At 32.7% G+C, this 23152-nt stretch overlaps 3 protein-coding genes and 1 long non-coding RNA gene across 6 annotated transcripts; 3 read left to right on the top strand and 1 right to left on the bottom strand.

The window, feature by feature from the left end:
- The first annotated feature begins 221 nt into the window (after nt 1–221).
- Nucleotides 222–8419, top strand: LOC123693713. Its single transcript, XM_045638911.1, has 13 exons — nt 222–290; nt 566–608; nt 743–1007; nt 1169–1317; nt 1540–1757; nt 2048–2204; nt 3080–3087; nt 5979–6021; nt 6260–6524; nt 6777–6928; nt 7257–7474; nt 7830–7986; nt 8186–8419. Exons 1-13 carry the CDS (start codon nt 260–262, stop codon nt 8259–8261), a joined length of 1782 nt encoding a protein of 593 aa, XP_045494867.1. The 5' UTR covers nt 222–259; the 3' UTR covers nt 8262–8419.
- Nucleotides 8420–8532: 113 nt separating this feature from the next.
- LOC123693842 (RNA-binding protein 42) lies at nt 8533–13569 on the bottom strand. 2 transcript variants are annotated; one of them, XM_045639080.1, is made up of 8 exons: nt 13318–13569; nt 13167–13233; nt 12872–13088; nt 11677–11877; nt 11201–11335; nt 10328–10444; nt 9850–9988; nt 8533–8732 (listed from the first exon to the last, which is right to left on the bottom strand). In XM_045639080.1, exons 2-8 carry the CDS (start codon nt 13211–13213, stop codon nt 8599–8601), a joined length of 990 nt encoding a protein of 329 aa, XP_045495036.1. In that variant the 5' UTR covers nt 13214–13233; nt 13318–13569; the 3' UTR covers nt 8533–8598. The 2 variants fall into 2 exon arrangements, with proteins under 2 accessions (XP_045495036.1, XP_045495035.1); XM_045639079.1 differs by having other exon boundaries at nt 13167–13569.
- A 1085-nt stretch (nt 13570–14654) lies between these two features.
- LOC123693834 lies at nt 14655–15864 on the top strand. Of its 2 annotated transcripts, none has more exons than XR_006751721.1 (3): nt 14655–14696; nt 15154–15348; nt 15796–15864. It is a non-coding gene; the product is annotated as an uncharacterized LOC123693834 (long non-coding RNA). The 2 variants fall into 2 exon arrangements; XR_006751720.1 differs by lacking the exon at nt 14655–14696 and adding an exon at nt 14833–15052.
- A 3106-nt stretch (nt 15865–18970) lies between these two features.
- Nucleotides 18971–20368, top strand: LOC123693978 (RNA-binding protein 7). The gene is made up of 2 exons (XM_045639254.1): nt 18971–19142; nt 19216–20368. The coding sequence occupies exons 1-2, from the start codon at nt 19056–19058 to the stop codon at nt 19702–19704; spliced, it is 576 nt and encodes a 191-aa protein (XP_045495210.1). The 5' UTR covers nt 18971–19055; the 3' UTR covers nt 19705–20368.
- The last annotated feature ends 2784 nt before the right edge of the window (nt 20369–23152 follow it).

The following is a 23152-nucleotide window of genomic DNA, read 5'->3' as shown; positions in this document are numbered from 1 at the left end:
TACACCTTACCTTAAGGATCTGGAAATATATATTTTTTAGAATTTTTGAATCAATAAATTCTATCCGACCTAGATGTTACGTTAGAAATATGTAAGTCTACACTAACAGGTGAATCTAGATGTTACGTTAGAAATATGTAAGTCTACACTAACAGGTGATAATAATGCGTTTAGCGTAATCGCTTTGTAAGTTACTTATCAGCCTATAAGCATTCTTTCATATTTTACATTCACAATACCGGTGCGTTAAAAAGCTAAAATGATAATTTTGCTGGTAGAAGTAGTTATAAGTAAGTAGACCATAATATTAGAAATATTTTAAAATACAAGATTAGGAACTATCTTGACCTCACCTAGCCTTATTTGAGTTAAGCACTTGCTATCATGAATTGTAGAAGTTCTTATCTCGTAGAAGCCTAAGTGTTGGGTGATAAATTTAATTAATATATTTCAACATTTTGTAATCTATGAATTCGAGAAAGTGTATTTTTTTGGCAGCAAGAAGTGTATGAAAATATCTTCACTAAGGTATATCAAAGTCTGTGCATAGTTTTTGATCTTTCAGATCTCATTGAAACCGACGCTGCCTTCTTACGGTGTTATCAAAGGTATTTTTTATCTGACCGTGTTATCCAGATATAAAATTTTTCATATTTTAATCTTACTTGCTTTATAATCCTAAATTGCTGTAAGTGTAAAATAAAACAATACTGTGTCATAAATCAAACCAATTTAATTCTAGCCCAGAAACATTAACTGTTACTCCCCTAGAAACGCCTCTGGATCTAATAAATTCTCCGTATTTTGATATAAATAGAAAAACTATTATATATGTCTTTGGATATGTTGGAGAAGTAACCGGTAATACGACCATCGCAATTAGAAATGCCTACTTGAAATACGTAGACGCAAATTTGGTTCTCCTTGATTGGGAAAAAGAAGCGAGTGACGGTGATCTAGGATATTTGGTTGGTTACAAGAATATAGCCGTCCCAAACGCAAAAAAGGTATAAATTTGTTAATAACCTTTGTTAAGTTTAATATGGAAGCAACTAAATGAAACTTTTCAAGTCTTAAAGAAAATTACACAAAAATACCTACTGTCCTCTTTACCTCGATTTGGTATACACATATCCTTATACCCTGTAGAAATTTCATATTTAAACAGGTTGGCGAACAGCTTGGGGATGCAATTATTCAATTGGCGAGTGCTGGTTTAGACTTAATGACATTGCACTTGGTAGGACATTCTCTGGGAGCCCATCTCATGGGTTACGCAGGTTACGAAGTGAAGGATAAAGGACAAATTGTCGCCAGGTAACGGGAATGGCTAAAATTCGTCGGTCACACTGGGTTCGAATGATTGCATTAAAATATTAAAATAAATACACATATTATTTAAATATGGATCAAGTTAACTTTTAAATTTTATTGTTCATGTTTCTTGTATATACCCTTGTGTTCGAAATACTTATTGAAATTGATATACAGCCAGTTATTTTCTGTATATATTGTATCATTTCCTATCTGCACTTTTAGAATAACGGGCCTAGATCCTGCTGGTCCTTTATTCACGCAACCTTCCTCATTGCATGGCTTAGGACCATCAAGTGCTGCTTTCGTGGTCGGAATTCACACCGACCCTGGAAGGTACGGTACTTCTGACGATGTGGGGGATGTCGATATATGGGCCAATTGTGATTTGAGTGAGCAGCCTGGTTGTGATGACGGAGTCGACATTCCATTTGGCCCTGCAGGTACCTACCAAACACTATGATAATTTAAGTTACCTATATCACTATTGTTAACACAAAATTGAGATTACACACCTCTTCGATAGAAAGCCGATAAAACAGCTTCAAAAAACTAAGCTTAAAATTAATCTTTTTGACTGCTTATGGGCAGTGGATATCGCTTCATCAGGCCACCTGCTTGGTTACCCGCTCTAATATAAATAAAATACAATAGAGTCTTTATATGTGAATGAACGGTGCGTTAAAATCCTAGAACAGTGGTATTCAAATGTATTTTATCCCGTTATTTATAGATTACTGCAGTCATGGACGAGTTATATCAATCTTTGTTGAAGCTCTTGGTAACCCTACGGCATTCCCCGCGATCCAGGCTTCCAGTTGTAAAGACTGGAAGTTAAATTATAATGGAAATGGAAGTATCGTTTTCATAGGAGAAGATATTAATAATGAGTAAGTTTTCACTTATCAAAGTGGTTGTAAGCAAAGTAATAAATTAATTTAATGTTGACAGGTCGGTGTGATTGGCACACACAGGTCGGTGTGATGAGTGATCGTGTGACATTTAGTTACATATGCATGAATAAACCACATTTAAACATAAAATCGAAAACAATAAAACATAATTCCATTCCTTAAAAATAAAAAAAACCCTTCAATCATAATTCCACGGCATAATAAATTATTATGTGAGTGTCATAGTTCAGGATACATCGCCCATTTTTGCAGGTGACTACTATCAAGCTGATTTTCCGTTTGTAGCTTTATTTTGATGAGACATCGAATAATTTCGTGTACGAAACTCTCGATTGTGGTAGCTAACAGAGATAACAAGGATAAAATTTTTTGATTTGATGGTTCTCAAATATTTATTACGCAATTTGTAGGACAATATGTCTGTTGAATTATATAAACATTAACTAAGTGAAAACAAAAAAATCAGCTTGTCAGTAATCATTTATGATGACCTCGTTATCGATACACTTTGGAAAGGGGGACTCTTTGAACAAACCATAGATTTTGTAGGACAAATATTTTTTCGAATAATTTAGGTTGATGATGACGGAGTCGAGTCCAGATTTAGGTTGATGAATGAATAATAATCTTGAGATTGAACAAAAAAAAATTCAGTTAGTAATAAATATTTGAGAACCATCAAATCAAAAATTTTTATCCTTGTTATCTCTGTTAGCTACCACAATCGAGACTTTCGTACACGAAATTATTGGGCGTCTCATCAAAATAAAGCTACAAACGGAAAATTAGCTTGATAGTAGTCACTCGCAAAAATGGGCGATGTATCCTGAACTATCATTTTTATGTTGCAGATCAAAAGGTAAATATTATTTAAGAACGAATTCTGAATCACCATTTGGAAAGGGCGATGAAGGAATAAAGCCATGAAGCCAATTAAATATTGATGAATAAACCTTTACTAATTATTATTAAACTGAATATATTTAGTTTTCACTAGATCGTTGAATTGCAGTTGTACCATTGGTATTATGTACCTATCTATTTATTAAAACAAAATTTAAATTGAAATTGAAAATATAAGCACTAGGCTACTAAGATTCAAAATGTTATATTTGAAACACTTATCATTTCAACATTTACATAAATGTTATACTTAAGTAAATAAATGAAATCAAACAATATGAATAAATAAGTACCTACAGCTGCAGCGTCTATAAAGAGTCGGTAATATTTTTTTTTGTTTATTGCTAATTAATTAATTATAAACCTGTTAAAAAAATTGCTTTCGTTTCGTGTGATGTGCTATTTGATATTATATATTGGTAACTAAATACGTTCTTATTTTTATATCTATTATCGAAGAGATATCTAAGTAGGTAGGTACCTAATAAAGAAAAATAACCATCAAAACATCCTCCGGATGTTCCATTTAAAAAACAATTTCAAACCTCATTACTGTAAGTCACCGTAATTATCTTAGTAGGTACACACAACAAATCAATTACGGGTATCATTATTTTCATTCTAAACGCGTATGTTTGTATGTTTGTATGCACCCGACTCTTTAGACTTAATTTTGACTCACTTGAAATGGTTGGATTTAATTCAAACTTTATACACTAATCAATGATCGGTAACAATACAATAATTTAATGAGTTTATTTTGTAATCGTGTGTTTTTTTTTTAATCTATAAGTATAATAGGTAAGTGTAAATAGCTACATTTCCAAAATAATAACGCCTATTGGTTTTCTGCTTAACATAAGCATCTACTTTAATATCGTCATTCGTCAGCCTTGTTTTGCGTATAAAATAAATTTCAATATTCATAGCATATTTCATTATAAGTACGGCTTTTACAGTTTTATGTTGTATGGAATTACCTATGCAAAGGAATGGTATATATAAAAAGCTAATTATATAGAAATAGAGGTTTATTTCTTCTAATCATGTCTAGAATAAGTAGATGCGCCTAATTACCTAGTAACTACCTAGGTATTACGACTCTACAAATTTTAACATATCTTTGAATTTGTCTACTTTGAAAATACACATTTATGTTGTTTAATTTTTAAAGGTATGATAATAATCTACACTGTATTTTACAAGAAGTCTTAAAATAAACTTTTCTTAATTACGTATAAGCTTTAAAGTTATATTTAATAAGTTACGCCATAACCTCGATCTGTACCATACTGTACCTACACATAGGTATTATAATTTAACTGAGAGATCTTTAAATAATGCGCTTTTCATAAGTAAGTATGTCAAAACGGATGTTCTTATAGGGATTTACCGTTAGGTATCATTACTTAGAGATAATTAATTTATATTCCTCTTTTTTGCAATCGTAAAAAAGAGTTAGATGTTATAGCTTATACGTAATCCAAATTTCACGTCTAATAAAAATGTACTGAACCACTAAATATTATTGTCTAAATCAATTTCATAAAAAGGTAAGGAAATAAATTTATTCCAATATATTTAAACTCCATCCTGTATGAACAGGTGATAATTAGGTACTAGGTATGACTTCAATGGAAGCAAACGAATTTTCAGCATTATCATTATTTTAGTTTAATATCTACGTTGCGTCTACTTCGCAATGATGTTGATTTTGCAGATTGCAGCAGTTATTTTATGTGAGTGAGTGAATATATTTTACAAATATTCCATTTTAAATATCTTTTTTTATTAGAAATTATTTTAAAATCAGATACCTACTAAGTATATACTTATGTGTTACCATTTTAATATGATTCTTTATATTAACATAAAAAAAATATCCCAATATTAAAATAATACATAAATAACTATTTAACTTTCCGTATAGGAATATGGATCTACATCGTTAAATTTAATATTATCCATTATAATCACATAATATTGCCTTGAAATTCAGATAATGAGTAGTGTAGTAGCTAAGTATACATATTTTAAATTAACATAATAGAAAGGTGGGGGACTTTAACATTTCTTATTTTTAACACGCTTTTATTTCTAATACTAGCTTCCGCCCGCGACTCCGTCCGCGCGGATGTCGGTCTTCGCGTGGATGGTTTATTTCTCCATTTTGAGTACCTCTGTCAATAACATCTTATAAATATCTATTGGACCCAATTCCCAAATACGGCTAGGCCTATAATAATATGCAACGTGTGTTCGCGGTTCTACGGAACAACGTCTATGGATAAAACTGAAAAATTAAGATTAATTTTTTTCTACGTATTTTTCCAGGATAAAAAGTATCCTATTTTACGCCCAGGATAATAAGGTATAATTATACCAAGTTTCATCGAAATCGAACCGCTAGTTTTCACGTGATGCCTTCACATACAGACAGACAGACAGACAGACAGACAGACAGACAGACAGACAAAAATTTTTTTAATCACATATTTGGGTTTGGTATCGATCCAGTAACACCCCCTGCTATTTATTTTTTCAATATTTTCAATGTACAGAATTGACGCTTCTACAGATTTATTATATATGTAGGTATATAGATATGCTTGCTGAATTTACGTTCCTATCTCAATAAAATTACACGTTACCAATATAGATAAGTATAAGGCTATAGGACTTTAATATTCCATGATAGTTAGTATCTAGTTAATTAAATTTAACTTCAGTCATTCGAACCTACATTTTTGAAAACTAAGAGAAGAAAATACATGCGGTAGACCGTACCTAGTTTACTAGTCATTGACATAGGTACATAAACGTTGCTATAATAAATATTATTTTCAGGTTTAATTCAAATCGAAGCTGCTTTTTTGCGGGTTTATAACAGGTAAATTTAACAACTTTATATTTTATGAATTAAACTATTTTAATGAAATATGGATACTTCTAATAACTGCAATATAAGTATTTATTTTGAAATATAAAACTTTATCAATACCTTTGAAATTATTCAAGGATTCATTTATCATTACTATCTACTTATTTGAATATCTCTATATCAAATAATTTTATTTAAATAAACTATATGATGATTACATTATATTTATGATATATTTACGTTTTAGTGCCGATGAATGCGATGTAACCCCTCTAGAAGAACCATTGAATATAGGAAATTCCTCCTGTTTCGATAGAAGTCTTAGAACTATTATTTACACATTTGGCTTCACGGCAAAAGTAGAAGGTGTTTATACAAAAGCCGTACGAAATGCTTATACCAACAATGTGGATGCAAATTTTATTCTTCTTGATTGGGAAGAAGAAGCGAAACAGGGTTTACTCGGATATGCTCTGGGTTACGCAACGTCGGGGATTCCTAACGCTATGAAGGTAAGTTGTTGTAATTGTATAAATTACAGATCAATCAAAGACACTGATACGTTTAATTATGTAGATATTAATTCTATTCTTACTAGGGAGTAAAAAAACACAATATGTCTAGTAGGAGTGCATGAAGCGGTGAAAAGAGTTGTGCTTGCAAAATAAGTATATCATTATACCATCAATATGTACATCAAAATATATAAAAAATGTTTGAGATGATTTAGTTAAATAAATAGGTAGGTATGTATTTGAATACAGGTCGGCGCACAGCTTGGAGATGCTATCCTTCAGTTAAAGGAGGAATCGCTGATAGAATTGAGCAATTTGCATTTAGTGGCGCATTCGCTGGGAGCCCATCTGATGTCTTACGCAGCTGATAGACTGAACGAGACAGGAAACATTGTCGGCAGGTAAGGTCCCTGTCCGATAATGTTTACTTTTGAATTGTTTAGGTCATAAACATCTTGACTCCTTACGTATTTTATAATATTAAAATTTAGAAGTTTAATCTTGAGTTTATGTAATTGTAAGGCATAATAGGTACTTAGATACCTAAAATTATTTTATTTGCTATGCCTTGTTGAACTTAATACCTAAGTACTTAAGTAGATAGTTCTATGTTTATTCAAGTACCTAATCTTGGTATACCTATCTTATACAAATATAAAATACTTAATATTACGCATACAAAATATAGTGGCATATCGATCCAAATTCAATTCATATACCTATTCACAGAATCACAGGCCTCGACCCTGCCGGTCCGTTATACTCGACCCCACCATACTACTCCGGCTTACGGCCCTCCAGCGCTACCTTCGTCGTGGGGCTCCACACAGACCCCGGCACTTACGGCACTACAAAGGATGTGGGACACGTCGACATTTGGCCCAACTGTGGAATGAGACATCAGCCTGGATGTGCCAATACGATAAACCTGCCTTTTGGACGAGCTGGTACGTTTGTGTAATGTACGGAAATCTTTAGATTAGGCTATATTCTCGGAAACATAATGATAAATATATATCCAATACCTACTCATTTTAAAGGATATAAGCTTGAAAAAGGCCTCTACAGATTTTAAATTGAGATAATTACGAAGATTTCATTTTAATTTGACACTCAATTATGAAACTTGCATAATATATAAAGATTAAGTGTGTCTCGTGTGCTATACCTATATTTGTCTTAGTTATTCATAACAGTTAATTCTACGTATAGATTTGAGTACATTATCACCTATTAAACGGGATATGCATCGGTACAAATCTTTACCATTTATTATAATTTACTAGGTACTTCATTTTACAGATTTCTGCAGTCACAACCGTGCACCATTAATCTATTCCGAAGCCCTTGCCAATACTACAGCGTTCCCGGCTATCCAGGCTGAAAGCTGTTCCGACTGGAGAAATAACTATGATGGACAAGGCGATATTATCTTCATAGGAGAAAATATTGACCCCGGGTACTTATATCTAAAATACGATTTTCTTTCAATTACTTATTGCTCGTCGACATGTTCAACTATTTTTGATCATTTAATTACGATTACGATCATTTAAGTCCACTACTTTAAATTGAATAGTTATTATCATAACTATTCATATCACAATAAACTGAACTGTAGTGTATCCTCCAGTTTTTCATTTATTCTTTATTTTCAGAACTCGAGGCAAATTTTACTTAAAAACAAATGCCGAAGAACCACTTGGACAGGGCGATGCCGGATTACAGCCATGAAAATGAATTTTGTACCCACTATCTTTGATAAAAATTAAAGCAATCACATTTTTTAGAAACTGTAGTAGTAATTCAATTACTATTATCATCAAAATTGTGTCGGATTTTGTATGCCTTTATTTATTTTTAAAGAATAAAATAATCGTGCCATTCTAAAAGTTGTCTTTTATTCAATCAACAATCGTTTAAATCTATATTATGAGGAAAAATGTGTTTTTAAACGATGAAATGAGAATCTGCAGAGTTTTGGCTCAGTTAAAAAAGTCGAAAACATGTTTAAAAAATTTATTTCATTTTATAATTGTTACAATAATTCTCAAAGTATATTCTACTCTTGTCAGCTCTTTTGGCCGGACATAAGAAGAGAGAGAAGAGCCGCTTTTTCCTTCTCTTTCTTTCTCACTACATCCAAGGCTCTATTCTTCCACGTACTCTTTCTTAGCTTTATGGGTCGACTGCCGACGTAACGTCCTAAAACGTAGAAAAAAAAATATTATACACATAGCAATAAATAAAACGTAACTTTAATAATCGTATTTGTTGAAAAAAATAATGAAAGTAGTTGTAAAAACTAAATAAACACCCTTCAAACAATTTAATGAGTTTATTAATTACTAGCTTCCACCCGTGATTCCGTCCGCGCGGATGTCGGTCTTCGCGTGGATGGTTTATTTCTCCATTTTGAGTAACTCTGACCATGACATCTTATAAATATCTATTGGACCCAAATACGGCTAGGCCAAGGCTAGGCTTATAATAATACGCAACGTGTGTTCGCGGTTCTACAGAACAACGTCTATGGATAAAACTGAAAAATTAAGATTAATTTTTTTCTACGTATTTTTTCAGGATAAAAAGTATCCTATTTTACGCCTAGGATAATAAGGTATAATTATACCAAGTTTCATCGAAATCGAACCGTTAGTTTTCACGTGTTGCCTGAACATACAGACAGACAGACAGACAAAAATTTTTTTAAATACATATTTGGGTTTGGTATCGATCCAGTAACATCCCCTGGTATTTATTTTTTCAATATTTTCAATGTACAGAATTGACCCTTCTACAGATTTATTATATTATGTAATATATATAGACTAGAGGTCCGCCCCGGCTTCGCCCGTGGTACATATTTCGCAATAAAAGGTAGCCTATGTCCTTTCTCGGGTATCAAAATATCTCCATACCAAATTTCATGCAAATTGGTTCAGTAGTTTAGGCGTGATTGAGTAACAGACAGACAGACAGAGTTATTTTCGCATTTATAATATTAGTATGGATTGCTATACATAATATTTGAAACCAGTTCACGCCCGTGGCTTCGCCCTTTTTTTCAAAGAAAAGCTCGCAATTCCCGTTCCTGTGGGATTTCCAGGAGAAATACATCATATGTGTTAGTCCAAGTTACCCTCTATACATATATGTGTACCAAATTTCATGAAAATCGGTTCAGCATTTTTTGCGTGAAAGAGTAATAAACATCCATACAAACATACCCACAAATTTTCGCATTTAAAATATTAGTAGGATTTGCTATTTGCTATACTATATTACTGATGTGCTAGTCAATCAATAAAATAACACATACCATCCATTTCCTTCATGGCTTTGATGAAATCTCCAGGGTCTTTGAAGCTGACAAAGCCAAATCCTTTGCTTTTGTTCGTCCGTTTGTCTCTAATCACCTTCGCACGTTGGAACGAAGTGTATTTGCCGAATGTTCGTGCCTACAAATAAAATTAGGTTATTAAGTTTTAAGGTTCCTGATTTCCACCATTTTCCTTAGAAAAATATTAAAAGAATGAATAAAGTTGTTTTTTTACATACAATATATTTTATTCTATGAAACAAGTTGGTTATTTTTTTTTATGTTTAAAAAGTAATGCAAGTTACACAGCCATACTCTACATCGAAAATAATATATTTTCATAGGACATTACATATAAAGTGTCACCATTTATATTTTAAAATTTAATGGGTAACATTTTTAGGAAACAAATAATTTTCCTATTGCATTCTAATCTGAACCTTATTTACCAGCTCATAGATTAACAAACAGATCTCACAAGTAATTCATCAGTGACGTCATTGCCGAGATCTCCACAGAACATCCTGAAGTCATCGTCGGGCCAGTCCAGCAGAGTTACATCCTCCCATACTTGACCACCTGCTGTTCGAACAACCTGAAACATAATTATATTATGTATAAACATCTCTTAAATTTAAAAGTCCTTAGCATTTTTGTTTTTTTTTTTTTTTCACTTATAAACCCAATCATCTGACTGTGTTTTAAATCTGACCTGCTATGAATGATATGATAATATATAAAATGCGATATTATAAAATGCAAAAGTTTGTGAGTGTGTGAAGAGGTATGTTACTGTTTCATGCAAAAACTACTTTAAACTGATTACAATAAAATTTAGCGCACACAGAAGGTAACTTAGATTTACACATAGGTAGGTTTTATCTCAGAAATCCCACAGGAACGGGAACTATGCGGGTTTTTCTTTGAAAACGCCGGGGAAACCGCAGGCGGAAAGGTTTCACTCACAATCAACTCACAATAGTTCAATCATGCAATCTTTCTTTGACGTCTAATGTGTGTGCCGTTTTTGAAGATCGAAAATTGTGTTGGTAACCCAACAACACCTTTTAATTTTTTTTAATACATATATACTTTTTTTTCAACATACTTTTAACGTTGAAATAACCATCGCTTTTACTTAACTCTCCTATTTAACATAAGATATCTCAGTGTATGTTATTTGCCGAGTGTAGACTTTAATATTATTGGGAAGAAAGATTTTTGTCCGTTTGTCACGATTTAACTGAAAACATTTAAAAAATCATCCATCCATTTTAAAAATCATTTCACAATTACAGATATACTGAATTAAAGGGAATTTTTTTTAATGAAAATAAAGATTGTTTGTTACCTTGCGATGTTTCTTCTCTTTCTTAGTCTTGGGCAGTACCGTCTCTGTAACAGCGATGGGCAACGGCTGCGGTGGTGGAGTCGGCTCCGGAGGCTTCTCCTCTATTTTAGGCGGAGTTTGGGGACGCTCGCGTTTCTGGAATATACAAAATAATATATTTATATTGCAATACTAAAATGAGTATGAAAAAAAATTCTGGTGTAAACTTCATAAAATAGCTAATTGGTAATATTGTTCAAAAAATAGAGTAAATAGATAAGATATAGATATGGGTAATAGAAGAATCAGAAAAGTGATTTGTGGAATTTTAATCTTATGATTACAGACTTTTAAACTAAAGCAATGAAAAATGTAAAGTAATTTACACTTTCAAATCTATAAATAGCAACACAAATCGCACATAATTTGCAGGAAATGCTTTAAAAAAATTCTAGTATTTTACAAAAAAAGTAATTGCGAATCTAAAAAGTACACACCCGTTTCTTTCCTTCCTTTTCTTTTTTATCTTCATTCTCCTTAGGTGGTTTATACAACTTGGGTGCCGCAGACAGCACCACTGGTTGTGGCTTCGGAGGCGCTGGTGGTGGTGGTATCAGCTGCGGTCCCGGCATGCCAGGGCGAAGGAACGGCATCGGCCCAGGGTATGGGTCTCCACCTGGTGGTCGGAGCCTTTGCACCTGGAATGGTGTTTTGAGTTATGTTGGTAGTTGTTGACTCGTCTCTGTTGCTTTAACACAAGAACAAATGGTTATATTCATTATATGCAGGTTTATTTGTTGTTCGCGACCAGAGCATAGTAGATAAGGTAGTACAAAAGTAGCTCTATGTTTCGTAGTTTGATAGTGGTCTGCCAAAGACAATAAGACTTAAACTTTTTGATTTTAAGAACTCCACCTTAGGCTGGTTGCAGAGCTTGACCGACCATCAGTGCGTACGTCAGTCGCGCTTGTCATATGTATGGAAATTCATAAAACCGTTCATAGCTAGACCGACCATACGCACGCGTATTGTCATGCGCATTAGTGTCATAGTCATACAATTGTTGATGCGTATCGTCAGGACCGACGCGACGGTACGCACTGACGGTCGGTCAAGCTCTGCAACCAGCCTTAGCGTTCAATTTATACATACAACCAAAATACAAGATCCTTCTGTAGCAGGAAAAATGGTTGTTTAATATCAACCTAAATTATTTCATTCTCTGCAAAAATTACTGCTCCTGGCATGTAAGAAAATCTTTATTAAACTAATTAACAATGACACTGTGCAATACAATGTGATTTTACCTAATTGCAGAATCAAAAGTTAAGAAGCAAGAAGTGTGCTTCAATTTATGATAAATTAATATATCATAAATTGAAGAATTTACAATAAATAAATAAATTTTTCAATTTATGATAAATTTTTAATTATTGTTAATATAAATATTAAATAATTATTATATTTGTTCAATAACTGTGACTGTTAAATAAGTATTTAAAATAAAAAAAATATATTTTATGACAAAATCATACATTACAATTTATAAATGATCTATTGACTACCAAATTAGTTGAAAACTGTGTGTTTCTGAGATAATATTATGTTCCCCTACCGTACCTTTCACACCAAACATTACATACACACCAAACATTACAACATACAGTGTATTTAAGAAACATCTTAACTTACTGAAGCGGGCACCATCATAGACGGTGGCGGAGGAGGTGGAGGCACATTGGGGAACATCATCCTCGCTCCCATCACGTTGGGATCAAACTGGGCCAGTAGCTGTGGGGGTGGAGGCGGCGGTGGAAGCGACCGCTCCAGCTGCTGCTGCACATTGCCAAATGTAGCCGCACCAATCACCGGCCGAATGGGTCCCGATCCAGAGATTTCGGCTTCGAACCTGTGCAATTTTTTAACCTTTAAATCTCAATTCATAGTTGAATCACAGGAAACGTATGTAATAGGTAACTTTTCTTACCTGGACATTTCATCCTGCATCTGCTGAAATTTGCTGGAGTCGTCCATTGCGATATATCGAGTTTTAACTAGAAACAATCCAAAAACTTTACGTAGTTAAAAGATAATTATCGATGTTGTTCTTTCGGTAATTAAACACATGACATACGTACAGATAGAGCCATGCTGCACAGCTTAATTGTATATTACCTATATCAATGTGTATGAAATAGGTAAAAATATGATGGTATGAAGCTCTACGGAGATTTTTGCAGAACTCTTTTACAAGTGATCACAAAGGATCGATAAAATCTATATAACGCGATGGTAACGTAATTCTTGTCTAACTATCTTTATTCATTACGATTGATAACTAATTCTAATATTTTCAAAGCGATAACAAAAAACTAAAAAGCACATCACATAATGCTGAATGCTCTGAAGTCTGAGTTCTCAGTTCACCACAGTTATACATCCTTCCTCTATGGTTCACCATAAACGTCTTTTTGACAAAGATGAAAGATTAAACCACAGAATAAACCTCAGGAATAAACAGTTAGACAACAGTGTTGCCAACAGTCAACAATAAACTACAGAACAATCATAAACAATGTAGAAGAATTATAGATGTTCCGTACACATCTACTATATACTATATACTACATACTACTTATCAAAAAAAATTGAATTTACCGAAAATGTAGGTATAATGCTCTCAATGATGTCTGATTGGAAGTGGATTGGAACTTGATTGGAAAGTGAAATTAAGTTACACATGATAAATAAATGTTTAGGAAGGAGTGTTTGGAAAGCACCCCTTTGAAATATTTCTTAATCTTCATTCTTTATATTGTGTTCTGTGGCGTCAAGTCATTATAATTATTATTCTATCTTAGTCACATTATTTATCATTTTCATTCTAATTATGACATTATAGCACTTCTATTTGTTTTTTCTGTCTGTGTTATTTATGCATTTTAACTGTGATTTTAACACACTCTGTGATCATAGCGACATTTTCGTTAAAAAAAAAATTGACAAAAGTCAAAATGTTTTCATGAATCATGACAATTGACATTAGATTTACAATTAATAATTATTATTCATAGCGTATTTTGGTCAATGACTAAGGAATCCTATGGACAGGGCATAATGTTCTAACAAACAACTGATTATACAAATATCATGCATTTCGATACCGAAATAATAAAACGAATACTGTCTCTTTCTAACTAATGAATATTCTGCTAAGTGAAAATATATGACTATACGTCAGTCAGTGCTAATTCTATACCGTTTGACATTTGAAGTTAGCTCAAATACCTACTGTGGCCGGGCGCCATTTTATGTTCTCGTTATTATGATGTACATGCTCTGTCATTGCTCCGTAGTAAACATTGAAAAATATTGAATATTTTTGTGATTGTGACAAACATTTGTGTCTAAAACATATAGAGTGGTCAAGGACAAATAGTGGCATAATACCAAAGCGCAGTATTGTGGGATGTGGCTCCGGAAAGAATGAAAACTAGAAAAGTTTGTCTTTGCACCGGTATGTATACGTTTTGACTGAAATATTAGTTATTACTTTGCTGATTTACTTATTTTCATGTATATTGAATTGAGGAGTATTCACAGACTATGTTCAGTGTAAAATTGTTACCAAATATAGCTTTATTTTGTATATTTTCGTTCTAGTAAAATAATGAATTTGGGTGCTAGTGAGGACTTATAATATCGACATCAGCAAAATGTTCGATGAAGACGTGCGTCTCCCAAGGCTGTGTCATTAATCTTAAGAATAGTTGCTTTGGTGAATACACTTCCAAAATAACAAATTAATTTTGCCAAGAGCAGCAGAAGGAAAAATAAAACACTTAAATTTACCTAATATGAATTTTAACTTAAGTAAGATTAATCGCTTTTATAGTAGGTACTTTAAAAATGTATTTATAAATAAGTCAGGTCAGGACTAAAATTATAATAACCTAAAAATTCATTTTTTGAAGGTTACCAAGAAGTGAAAATAGAAAAGGAGAATGGTTAGAAGCAATTGAAAATGAAAATATCAAGCCAAATGTAAAGGATATAATATCATAGTATGTTCCCTACATTTCCCCGAAAGTGCTTTCAATAGAACAATGGATGTGATTAGTCTGCACGATGATGCTATACCAGTATGTCTGCCGCTGCATTCACACAGGGTGAGGTTTTTATCTGTAGACACGTGATGTCTTCTAATTTACTTTTGGTCTTTTTATTTAGATTTAGGGCTGTCATTTATAATCTAACGTTTCTCCTATTTTGAAGGAGGCCTGTGAACAAACTGAGATGGTTTTATATGATTTTTTGAGTACAAACTTGGGTGATATTTGGTTGTTGAAATGTTATTGACTGAGGGAAAGTGCAATTTACTTTAAATACATGGGGTGTTTTAAGTTATTTTTCTATTCTTTATAAATTTATATTTATAAAGCATTTCAATGCCATAAAACCAAAAATATAAATTCAAGTTCCGCTATTGTAAGCCCTAATGTTGATATTAATTTCAAACCATCAGCATTGCCCTTTTAATTAAAATGTATTGCATTTTAGTTTAAATGTAAAGTGAACAATGCTAGTTAATGTAAACTGTGACATTTCATTTCCAGGTACCAGTTGAGCCTCAAATCCCGAACTCAAAAATGAACAGAGTGTATCTGAGTGCATTCCAGGCTACACAAAATAGTTTAGCTGTATAATTTTCTCTATTATTATATATTATTGTTTTTTTTGTCTATTATTTATAAATAAATAAATACAATTACTGTATATTGTGTTGTTCATCGTAATAAAATACTATTATATACCTATATTAGTATATATTATGTTGTTTCATTATATTACATTCCTCAAAACTGAAATTACCAAATTGTAAGTCTACCGTAATCCTTATATCGAAGTCAAAATTGAACTGGATTTATCAAATTATACAGGGTTAGCTATCTTGTCCGGCGAGGTTGCTGGTGTTTTACAAGTAACCCTGTATAGGTGTTACCGTCACGAGCAGCCATCGTCATACTTAATTTTATTAATTGGCATCGTCATTTTTTCCATTTGTAATTTTACTTCTATGTTTTGTACAATAAAGTTAAAATAAATAAAAAAGAGTGTGTGTTTATGTACACGCGTTACAAGTTACGCGCCAAAAGAAGTATAACTTCAAAAAAAATATATTAATATTATTTTTATATCGATAAACATAATAATGTTTATCGATATATTCTCGGCACTAAACACCGCCATGTTTTGTTACAAGCAATATGGCCAGTGTTGCCATATATACAGATTTATCTGTATCTATACAGATTTTAAGACCACTATACAGATTACAGATTTGGGTTTACTTTTATACAGATTTTAGGTAAAGGACACTAACTATGATGAAATAATTGATAAGCAAAGTAAATTTTATACATTTGTTAAAACCTTTTTTGGATAAGGACATATGATAAAATAATCCATTATCTAAGTATATTATTTTTATACAGTTGTTTAAATCTGGCAACATTCATGGCGTACATCGGGGATTTCCCGAAACAAGTATTTTGATAACGAATGAATGTCGTTCATTATGATTATTACGAGTCGACTACGTTTTCTGATTACATTGATGTGAACAAATTAGTCAATATGTTAGCGAAAAAGTCACGGAATATGCAAAAGTTTAATAAGTGCTGGCTCGAAGAAAGCTGTTTTAAACCATGGTTAAAAATAAGTCAAAAGGGAGAGGATTACGCTTTCTGTAAGTTTTGTTTATCAGATCTTGCTATTGGAGGTGGCGGTAAAAATGATCTTGTACGACACATGAAAACTGCTAAACACTTAAACTCAGTTCCCGGTTCCTCTAACGTACAGAAGCCAGTTACAGATTTCTTTCAAAAAAGTAATATTGCAGACGATGTAAAGACAGGTGAAATTTTATTATCATCTTTTGTTGCTGAGCATAACCTTTCAATGAACGTAATGGAACACCTACCCCAGCTGATTAAAACAATCTGTAAAGATTCCACTATTGCTAAAGAACTTGCTTGTAGTCGTACAAAAACAACGGCCATTATAAGATCTGTGACTGGTGATACAGAAAAAGAAAACCTCATCGCTGACTTGAAAACCAGCAAGTTCTCACTACTTATTGATGAAAGTACGGACAGAGGTTGTGTTAAACTTTTGTGCATTGTCGTAAGATATTATAAATGCCAGAAAATAAAAGATGCGTTTTTTGGACTGATACCCGTCCAAGATGCCACTGGTGAAAAATTATATGAACATCTCATAAAATTATTTACAGAAAGTGGGATACCTTATAAAGATAATATGGTAGGTTTTGCCGCAGATGGGGCAAACGCAATGATGGGTCAGCATAACTCTGTAGCAAGCAGATATACCCAAGATATACCCAATTTGTATATAATGAAATGCATTTGCCATTCTTTCGCATTATGCGCGTCGTATGCCTGCTCAAAATTACCGCGGGAACCTGAAGGCCTAGTGAGGGATGTATTCAATTATATCAGTACGAGTCCAAAACGAGCAGGTGTATTGAAAGATTTTCAAGAGTTTCTTGCACTGAAGCCCCATAAAATTTTACATCCATGCCAAACTAGATGGCTTTCACTCCGCTCTGCTGTATTGCGGATTCTAGAGCAATATGAAGCGCTAAAATTATTTTTTATTGATGCTGCTTTTACAGACCGTTTAAACTCAGCGGATTCTATTTTGCAGATGTTGAATAATCCATATAACAAAATATACTTGCAGTTTTTGGAATTTTCTTTGGAATTTTTTACAAAATTTAATAAAATTATGCAGTCCGAAAAGCCGCAAATACAATCGCTACATGAGAATTTGTGCCAAACTTATAAATCTTTTTTGGATTGTTACATGGACAGTTCATATTTGCTACGAACTGAAATTCATAACATCCAGCACGATAACCCTCGACACTACAAACCGATTGAGGAACTTTACCTGGGTGTGAATGTTGCCACATCGTTGTCCAGTCCTAGTCTGAATCCAAGTGATGTGAAACTATTCAAACTACGATGTCTTGAGTTTTTTATAGAAGGAGCTAAACAAATAAAATCCCGTTATGATTTTGGAAGTCAAATCACAAAAAACTTGAATTTTCTTAATCCAGTCCATGTTAAACGCCGCAGTATATCTTCGTTGATTCACATTGTGCAGACTTTTCCTAATATAATCCAACAAGAACGAACACAGCAATTAGATAATGAGTGGCGTCATTTAAGAATGAACGACAGTCTCCTCGAATCAAGCTCAGAAGACACTGAAGCTTTTTGGCATCAAATTATTTGTGCACAAGATATGGATGGAAATTTGTTGTATCCAACTCTTAAAGAACTTTCTGCGTTATTATGCCTGCCTCACTCCAGTGCTGCAGTTGAAAGGATTTTTTCATCTATTAATTTAATTAAAACAAAAACCAGGAACCATTTAGGCACCGAAACGATGGAGGGACTAATTTTAACAAAACAATTATTGAATAACGAGCCATGTTTTAAGCTCAATGTTCACAAGAAATTGATTAATAAAATGAATAAAAGTATGTATAAAAAGTAATAAATAAAGTTTTAAGTACAATCCAATGTTTTCTTTGACAAACATACCATTCAGCTTACGGTTTGATTTCATACAGATTTTATACAGATTTTTAGACTACTATATCCAGATTTATCGATTTGGCATGTGGCAACACTGAATATGGCGCCGGCCACACTTTTTTTGTAGGTATGTCACTTCCATGTGATTCCTTATTCATTGATTTTGGTGAATGGTGAAGCGAAATTTCATATTTTGACTAAATTTCAAATGTTGATTAAATAAATAAGATTTAAGTAAAATAATCACAATGTCTGAAGAAGATAATAAAACTCTTTGGTGTGGTAATCTATCAGAACAAGTTAACGAAGAAATACTTTACGAACTCTTTTTACAGGTATAGAATTTACTGATCCAGTGACTAGAAAACATCTGTATCCCTATAAATCAAGTATTAATAACTTTTTCAGGCAGGACCACTAGAAAAAGTCAGAATTGCAAGGGACAGAGATGGTCGACAGAAGAATTTTGCATTCATAACGTTTAATCACGAAGTGTCTGTGCCATACGCGATAAGCTTGTTCCGTGGTACTGCACTGTTTAATAGAACTCTGCTCCTCCAAAGCAGAGGTAGGATGCCGCTATTGCCGCCGCCAATACGATGTTACGGAATTGAAATGCCACTGGAGATACAAGGCCCTGTTGTACAACAATTCTCTGAAATGACAGAAAAACTTATGGATGATAGTCAGAAGCCTAATCGACAACCGCTACAGCGGCATGACTCTAATGACAAGCTAGTTATGGCTAGTCTACAAGGCAATTGGATGAACAGACACCATCCATACAGACCTAAAGAAAAGCATGGGCGTGATGACTACAGGAATAGAGAAAGGGACAATCGTAACAAACACCAAAGTAGCTGGAGAGATAGAAGAAATCAAAGGAACTATAGATGAGATTAAGTTTTAAATAAGAACTCTAGTTAGTGTTAATTTTAAAACTAAATTGAAGATAAACTGTAGAGTTCTCGAAAACATTTCATTGTGCATAAAATGGACACTGTTGTAACGTAATAATATGTGAATATGTACCCATATTGAGAATTCTAATATTAAAATAAATGACTTATCAACATAATAATGCTGGTAAATTGAATTTATACAAACAAACAAACAAACAAAAATACTTTATTGTGCACCAATAAATAAAAAAAAATACAAGAGTAAATATATAAAATAAATAGACACAATTTATACAATTTATAGGGGTAAACTCAAGTACTTTTTACATGCATTTTTACTAATAGGATAATAGATATATTTTAAACATTTTATTACACATTTCATTGTAACAAAAAAATCTATACCAATATTATACTGCTGGAGACATGTTTGCTTGGATGCGCTAATCGCAGGAACCACTGACCCGAATTAAAAAAAAAACACTGATGTACATTTATCGAGGAAGGCATTTACATTTTTTTTTGTACATGTGATGTAATGTGAGTAAAGTCGCACCTAGTACTTAACAAAGAAGTTAAGAAGGCAGAATTAAAGGAAAGACCGTTATCCTGCTGTAATAATGTAGATAAAAACAATAAATTTTGTTTTTAAATAATAATACTGGTTTATTTGAAGTTTTATTACAAATTATTTAGGCCTTTAGTGTTAATACACAAAATTTAAAAACACTTTTGAATTTTGTTAACTGGGACAGAAGAAGGCAATAAAAAGACATTTATTTTTAAACACTTTTATTTTTAGGATGCAAGTTTAGAAAAGGATTTACTTTCCAAACTTTTATCCTGAGTTTAAAGGTATTACCTAGCTTAGCTAACACTTAAACTTAGGATAGTTGACGGGGATAAGTACAACAAAAATCTAAATTAGTTTGGTATTATAAATTATTCTAGTTCATTTATTATATTCCTCACTAGCTTCCCGCCCGCGGCTTCGTCCGCTTTGTCTTAACAACATAGATTCAGATTACTTAAGCAGTATAGCTTAGGTATTAATTTTATAAATGCATCTGCTTTCTCTTGCGTTTGAACACGCACGGCACTGCAGCAGTGAAATATATTTTCATAAGGCTAGATTTTTGTAAGATACCTTGATGATAACGACTCCATTAACAATAAAAGTCGAAAGTATTTAGTGATTAACAAACAAGTCCTTGGTGTTTACATGTTTGCGCAGATCGGTAAACAAAAACAACATGTGATGCAATTATCTAGCTAGTGAACGCTGGTCTGCATTTGAGCACCTTGAATTTAGCAGGACATTTTCTTGGCGCCATCTTGTGGGTTTCGCGGGTAAACAAGTACAGGAAATGTTAATCAATTTCATTGTTATTTCGAGATATTTTACTGATAAAATTTAAGAAAGTATTAACAAGTACTTACTTAAATAATGGAAATATAAATAAAAACATTAAATACCTAATCTTTCGCTACAAAATGAATTTGTTTAGTTAACTACATAGATAGTTAGGTAGGTACATATAATTGATATTTTTCTTGCAAATAACGTAATTCAGCGTTATGCAAGTGCTACTAAGTGTTAGAGTTACGGCTGTGAACAGTGAATTATCTATCCATTCCATATTATGTGATTTTTTATGCGGTTGATTAGAGGCAAGCGTTAAAGTTGTTAAATATTTAAATAACGTTATGACAGGCCATACGCCCTCTTCACAATAGGCAGCGTTGGCCCAACAAAATGACCGTCGATGTTTGCCGCCATTGCCGCGATTATGAATATTTAAACATCTACCTACAATTACGGCTGGGGCCGTATTATGATCTCTATTTCCAGACAAATTATGTACGCCGTGAATTGTACTGCCTGGCAAATTCATATTATGATCACAATAACCAACCATGGTTAATTATGGCATTATATGAATTTGCCAGTCAGTTCAATAATTCAATTCAAGGCGTTAACTGACTGGGAATTAGAGGTATAAACAAATCAGAAGCGCATTAAAGAAAACCCGCACGCTCCTGGTACATTGTTTTATTCGCAAAAACCACTATAAATTAAACTGTGACAACTATATGAGTCAAACCCGTATAACAATCGACATTCCAAATTTTTAATAGATAATAATTAGTTCGTTACAATGTCGCTACAACAGTTTTATTGAAGTTTTTGGGTTCCGTAACTGAATCCGCAAAAACTAGTCCATTTTTTGACGACAAAATATAGTAACTAAGTACTTAGTTAAGTACAAATATTTTTCTGCAATAAATTAAAGTAATCATATTATGTAACTATGTTAAATATCAATACTAGTTACATATAATAAAATATGCTGTGTTGTAGGTAATCTGGATCTGCGTACCTCAAATTCAATCAAATTGTGAAACCCGAAAATTCTTTATTTTACATACACAAACCGAAGAAAATTAGTTGAAACATATTGGCGCCAAGTAAATAACTATATTCATAAACAACTGTTCATAATTATGTAAATGGCCGGTTACACTTATTAAAACAATAATTCGTTTGAACCTTCAGCTAGCCGTGTAAAGGGCACCACGGTCATGGAATACATTAAAACTATTGTTTGTCAACACTTGTGATGTATTTAGAGGCCTTATTTTGAAAGAAATTTATCGAGGATGCCCTTATATCACCGCAGCAAATTCTGTTGAAGGATCATAAATAAGGCTTTCTTATGTACGAGACATTTCAGAATTTCCACTAAAAAAAATTGGCAATTGAAACATAATTTAGCGTACCTAAACTAATACTTGATTATTTATATTTATTTTTTTAGAATAAGCTAGCGCAGACATATAGGCAAAGCAATATAGAGTAACTACCTACCTATAGACTTTTATGTTTATAAATTTTAATTTGGGATGTTTTAAATAAAAGATTGAAAAAGTAAAAAAAAACCTATTATTAACGATATTAAGCATTTATCCCAAACATTTGATCCATTAAAAAAATTAAAAGTTGCATCCCAGATAATGATAAGAACTGTTCAAAAGGCACGCTTCACGTACTATCAAGAGAATAACAAAATATAATACTAATCATACTATCATGACTACCTACTTATTAATGCAGGCAAAAATGCTTTAAATACCTAAGTAAGTACTTAAAGATGCTGCTTATTTAATTTTGAGATAACTAACTACAAAACACGGGATAGATTCATATAATAAACGGTCAACCTTCTACGCTTAATCAGAGCGAAGAATTTCTTTCTTATAGGTTTAAAACACGGGTAAAGCAAGGGCGGAAATAGTAGGCCAAGGGTCAATATCCACCGTGAACAATTCCTAGTTAATCGTTTTTCTTTTAATAAGTAGATTCTTGAAGTGTCTACCTGTTTACTAAGTAGTAGGTACCTTTTTATTCCGACTCAGGGATATATAAACTGACATCCATAGAT

The sequence above is a fragment of the Colias croceus genome, chromosome 8 (assembly GCF_905220415.1).
Source record: "Colias croceus chromosome 8, ilColCroc2.1".
Lineage (NCBI taxonomy): Eukaryota > Metazoa > Arthropoda > Insecta > Lepidoptera > Pieridae > Colias > Colias croceus.
This window is presented reverse-complemented; position numbering and strand designations above follow the sequence as displayed.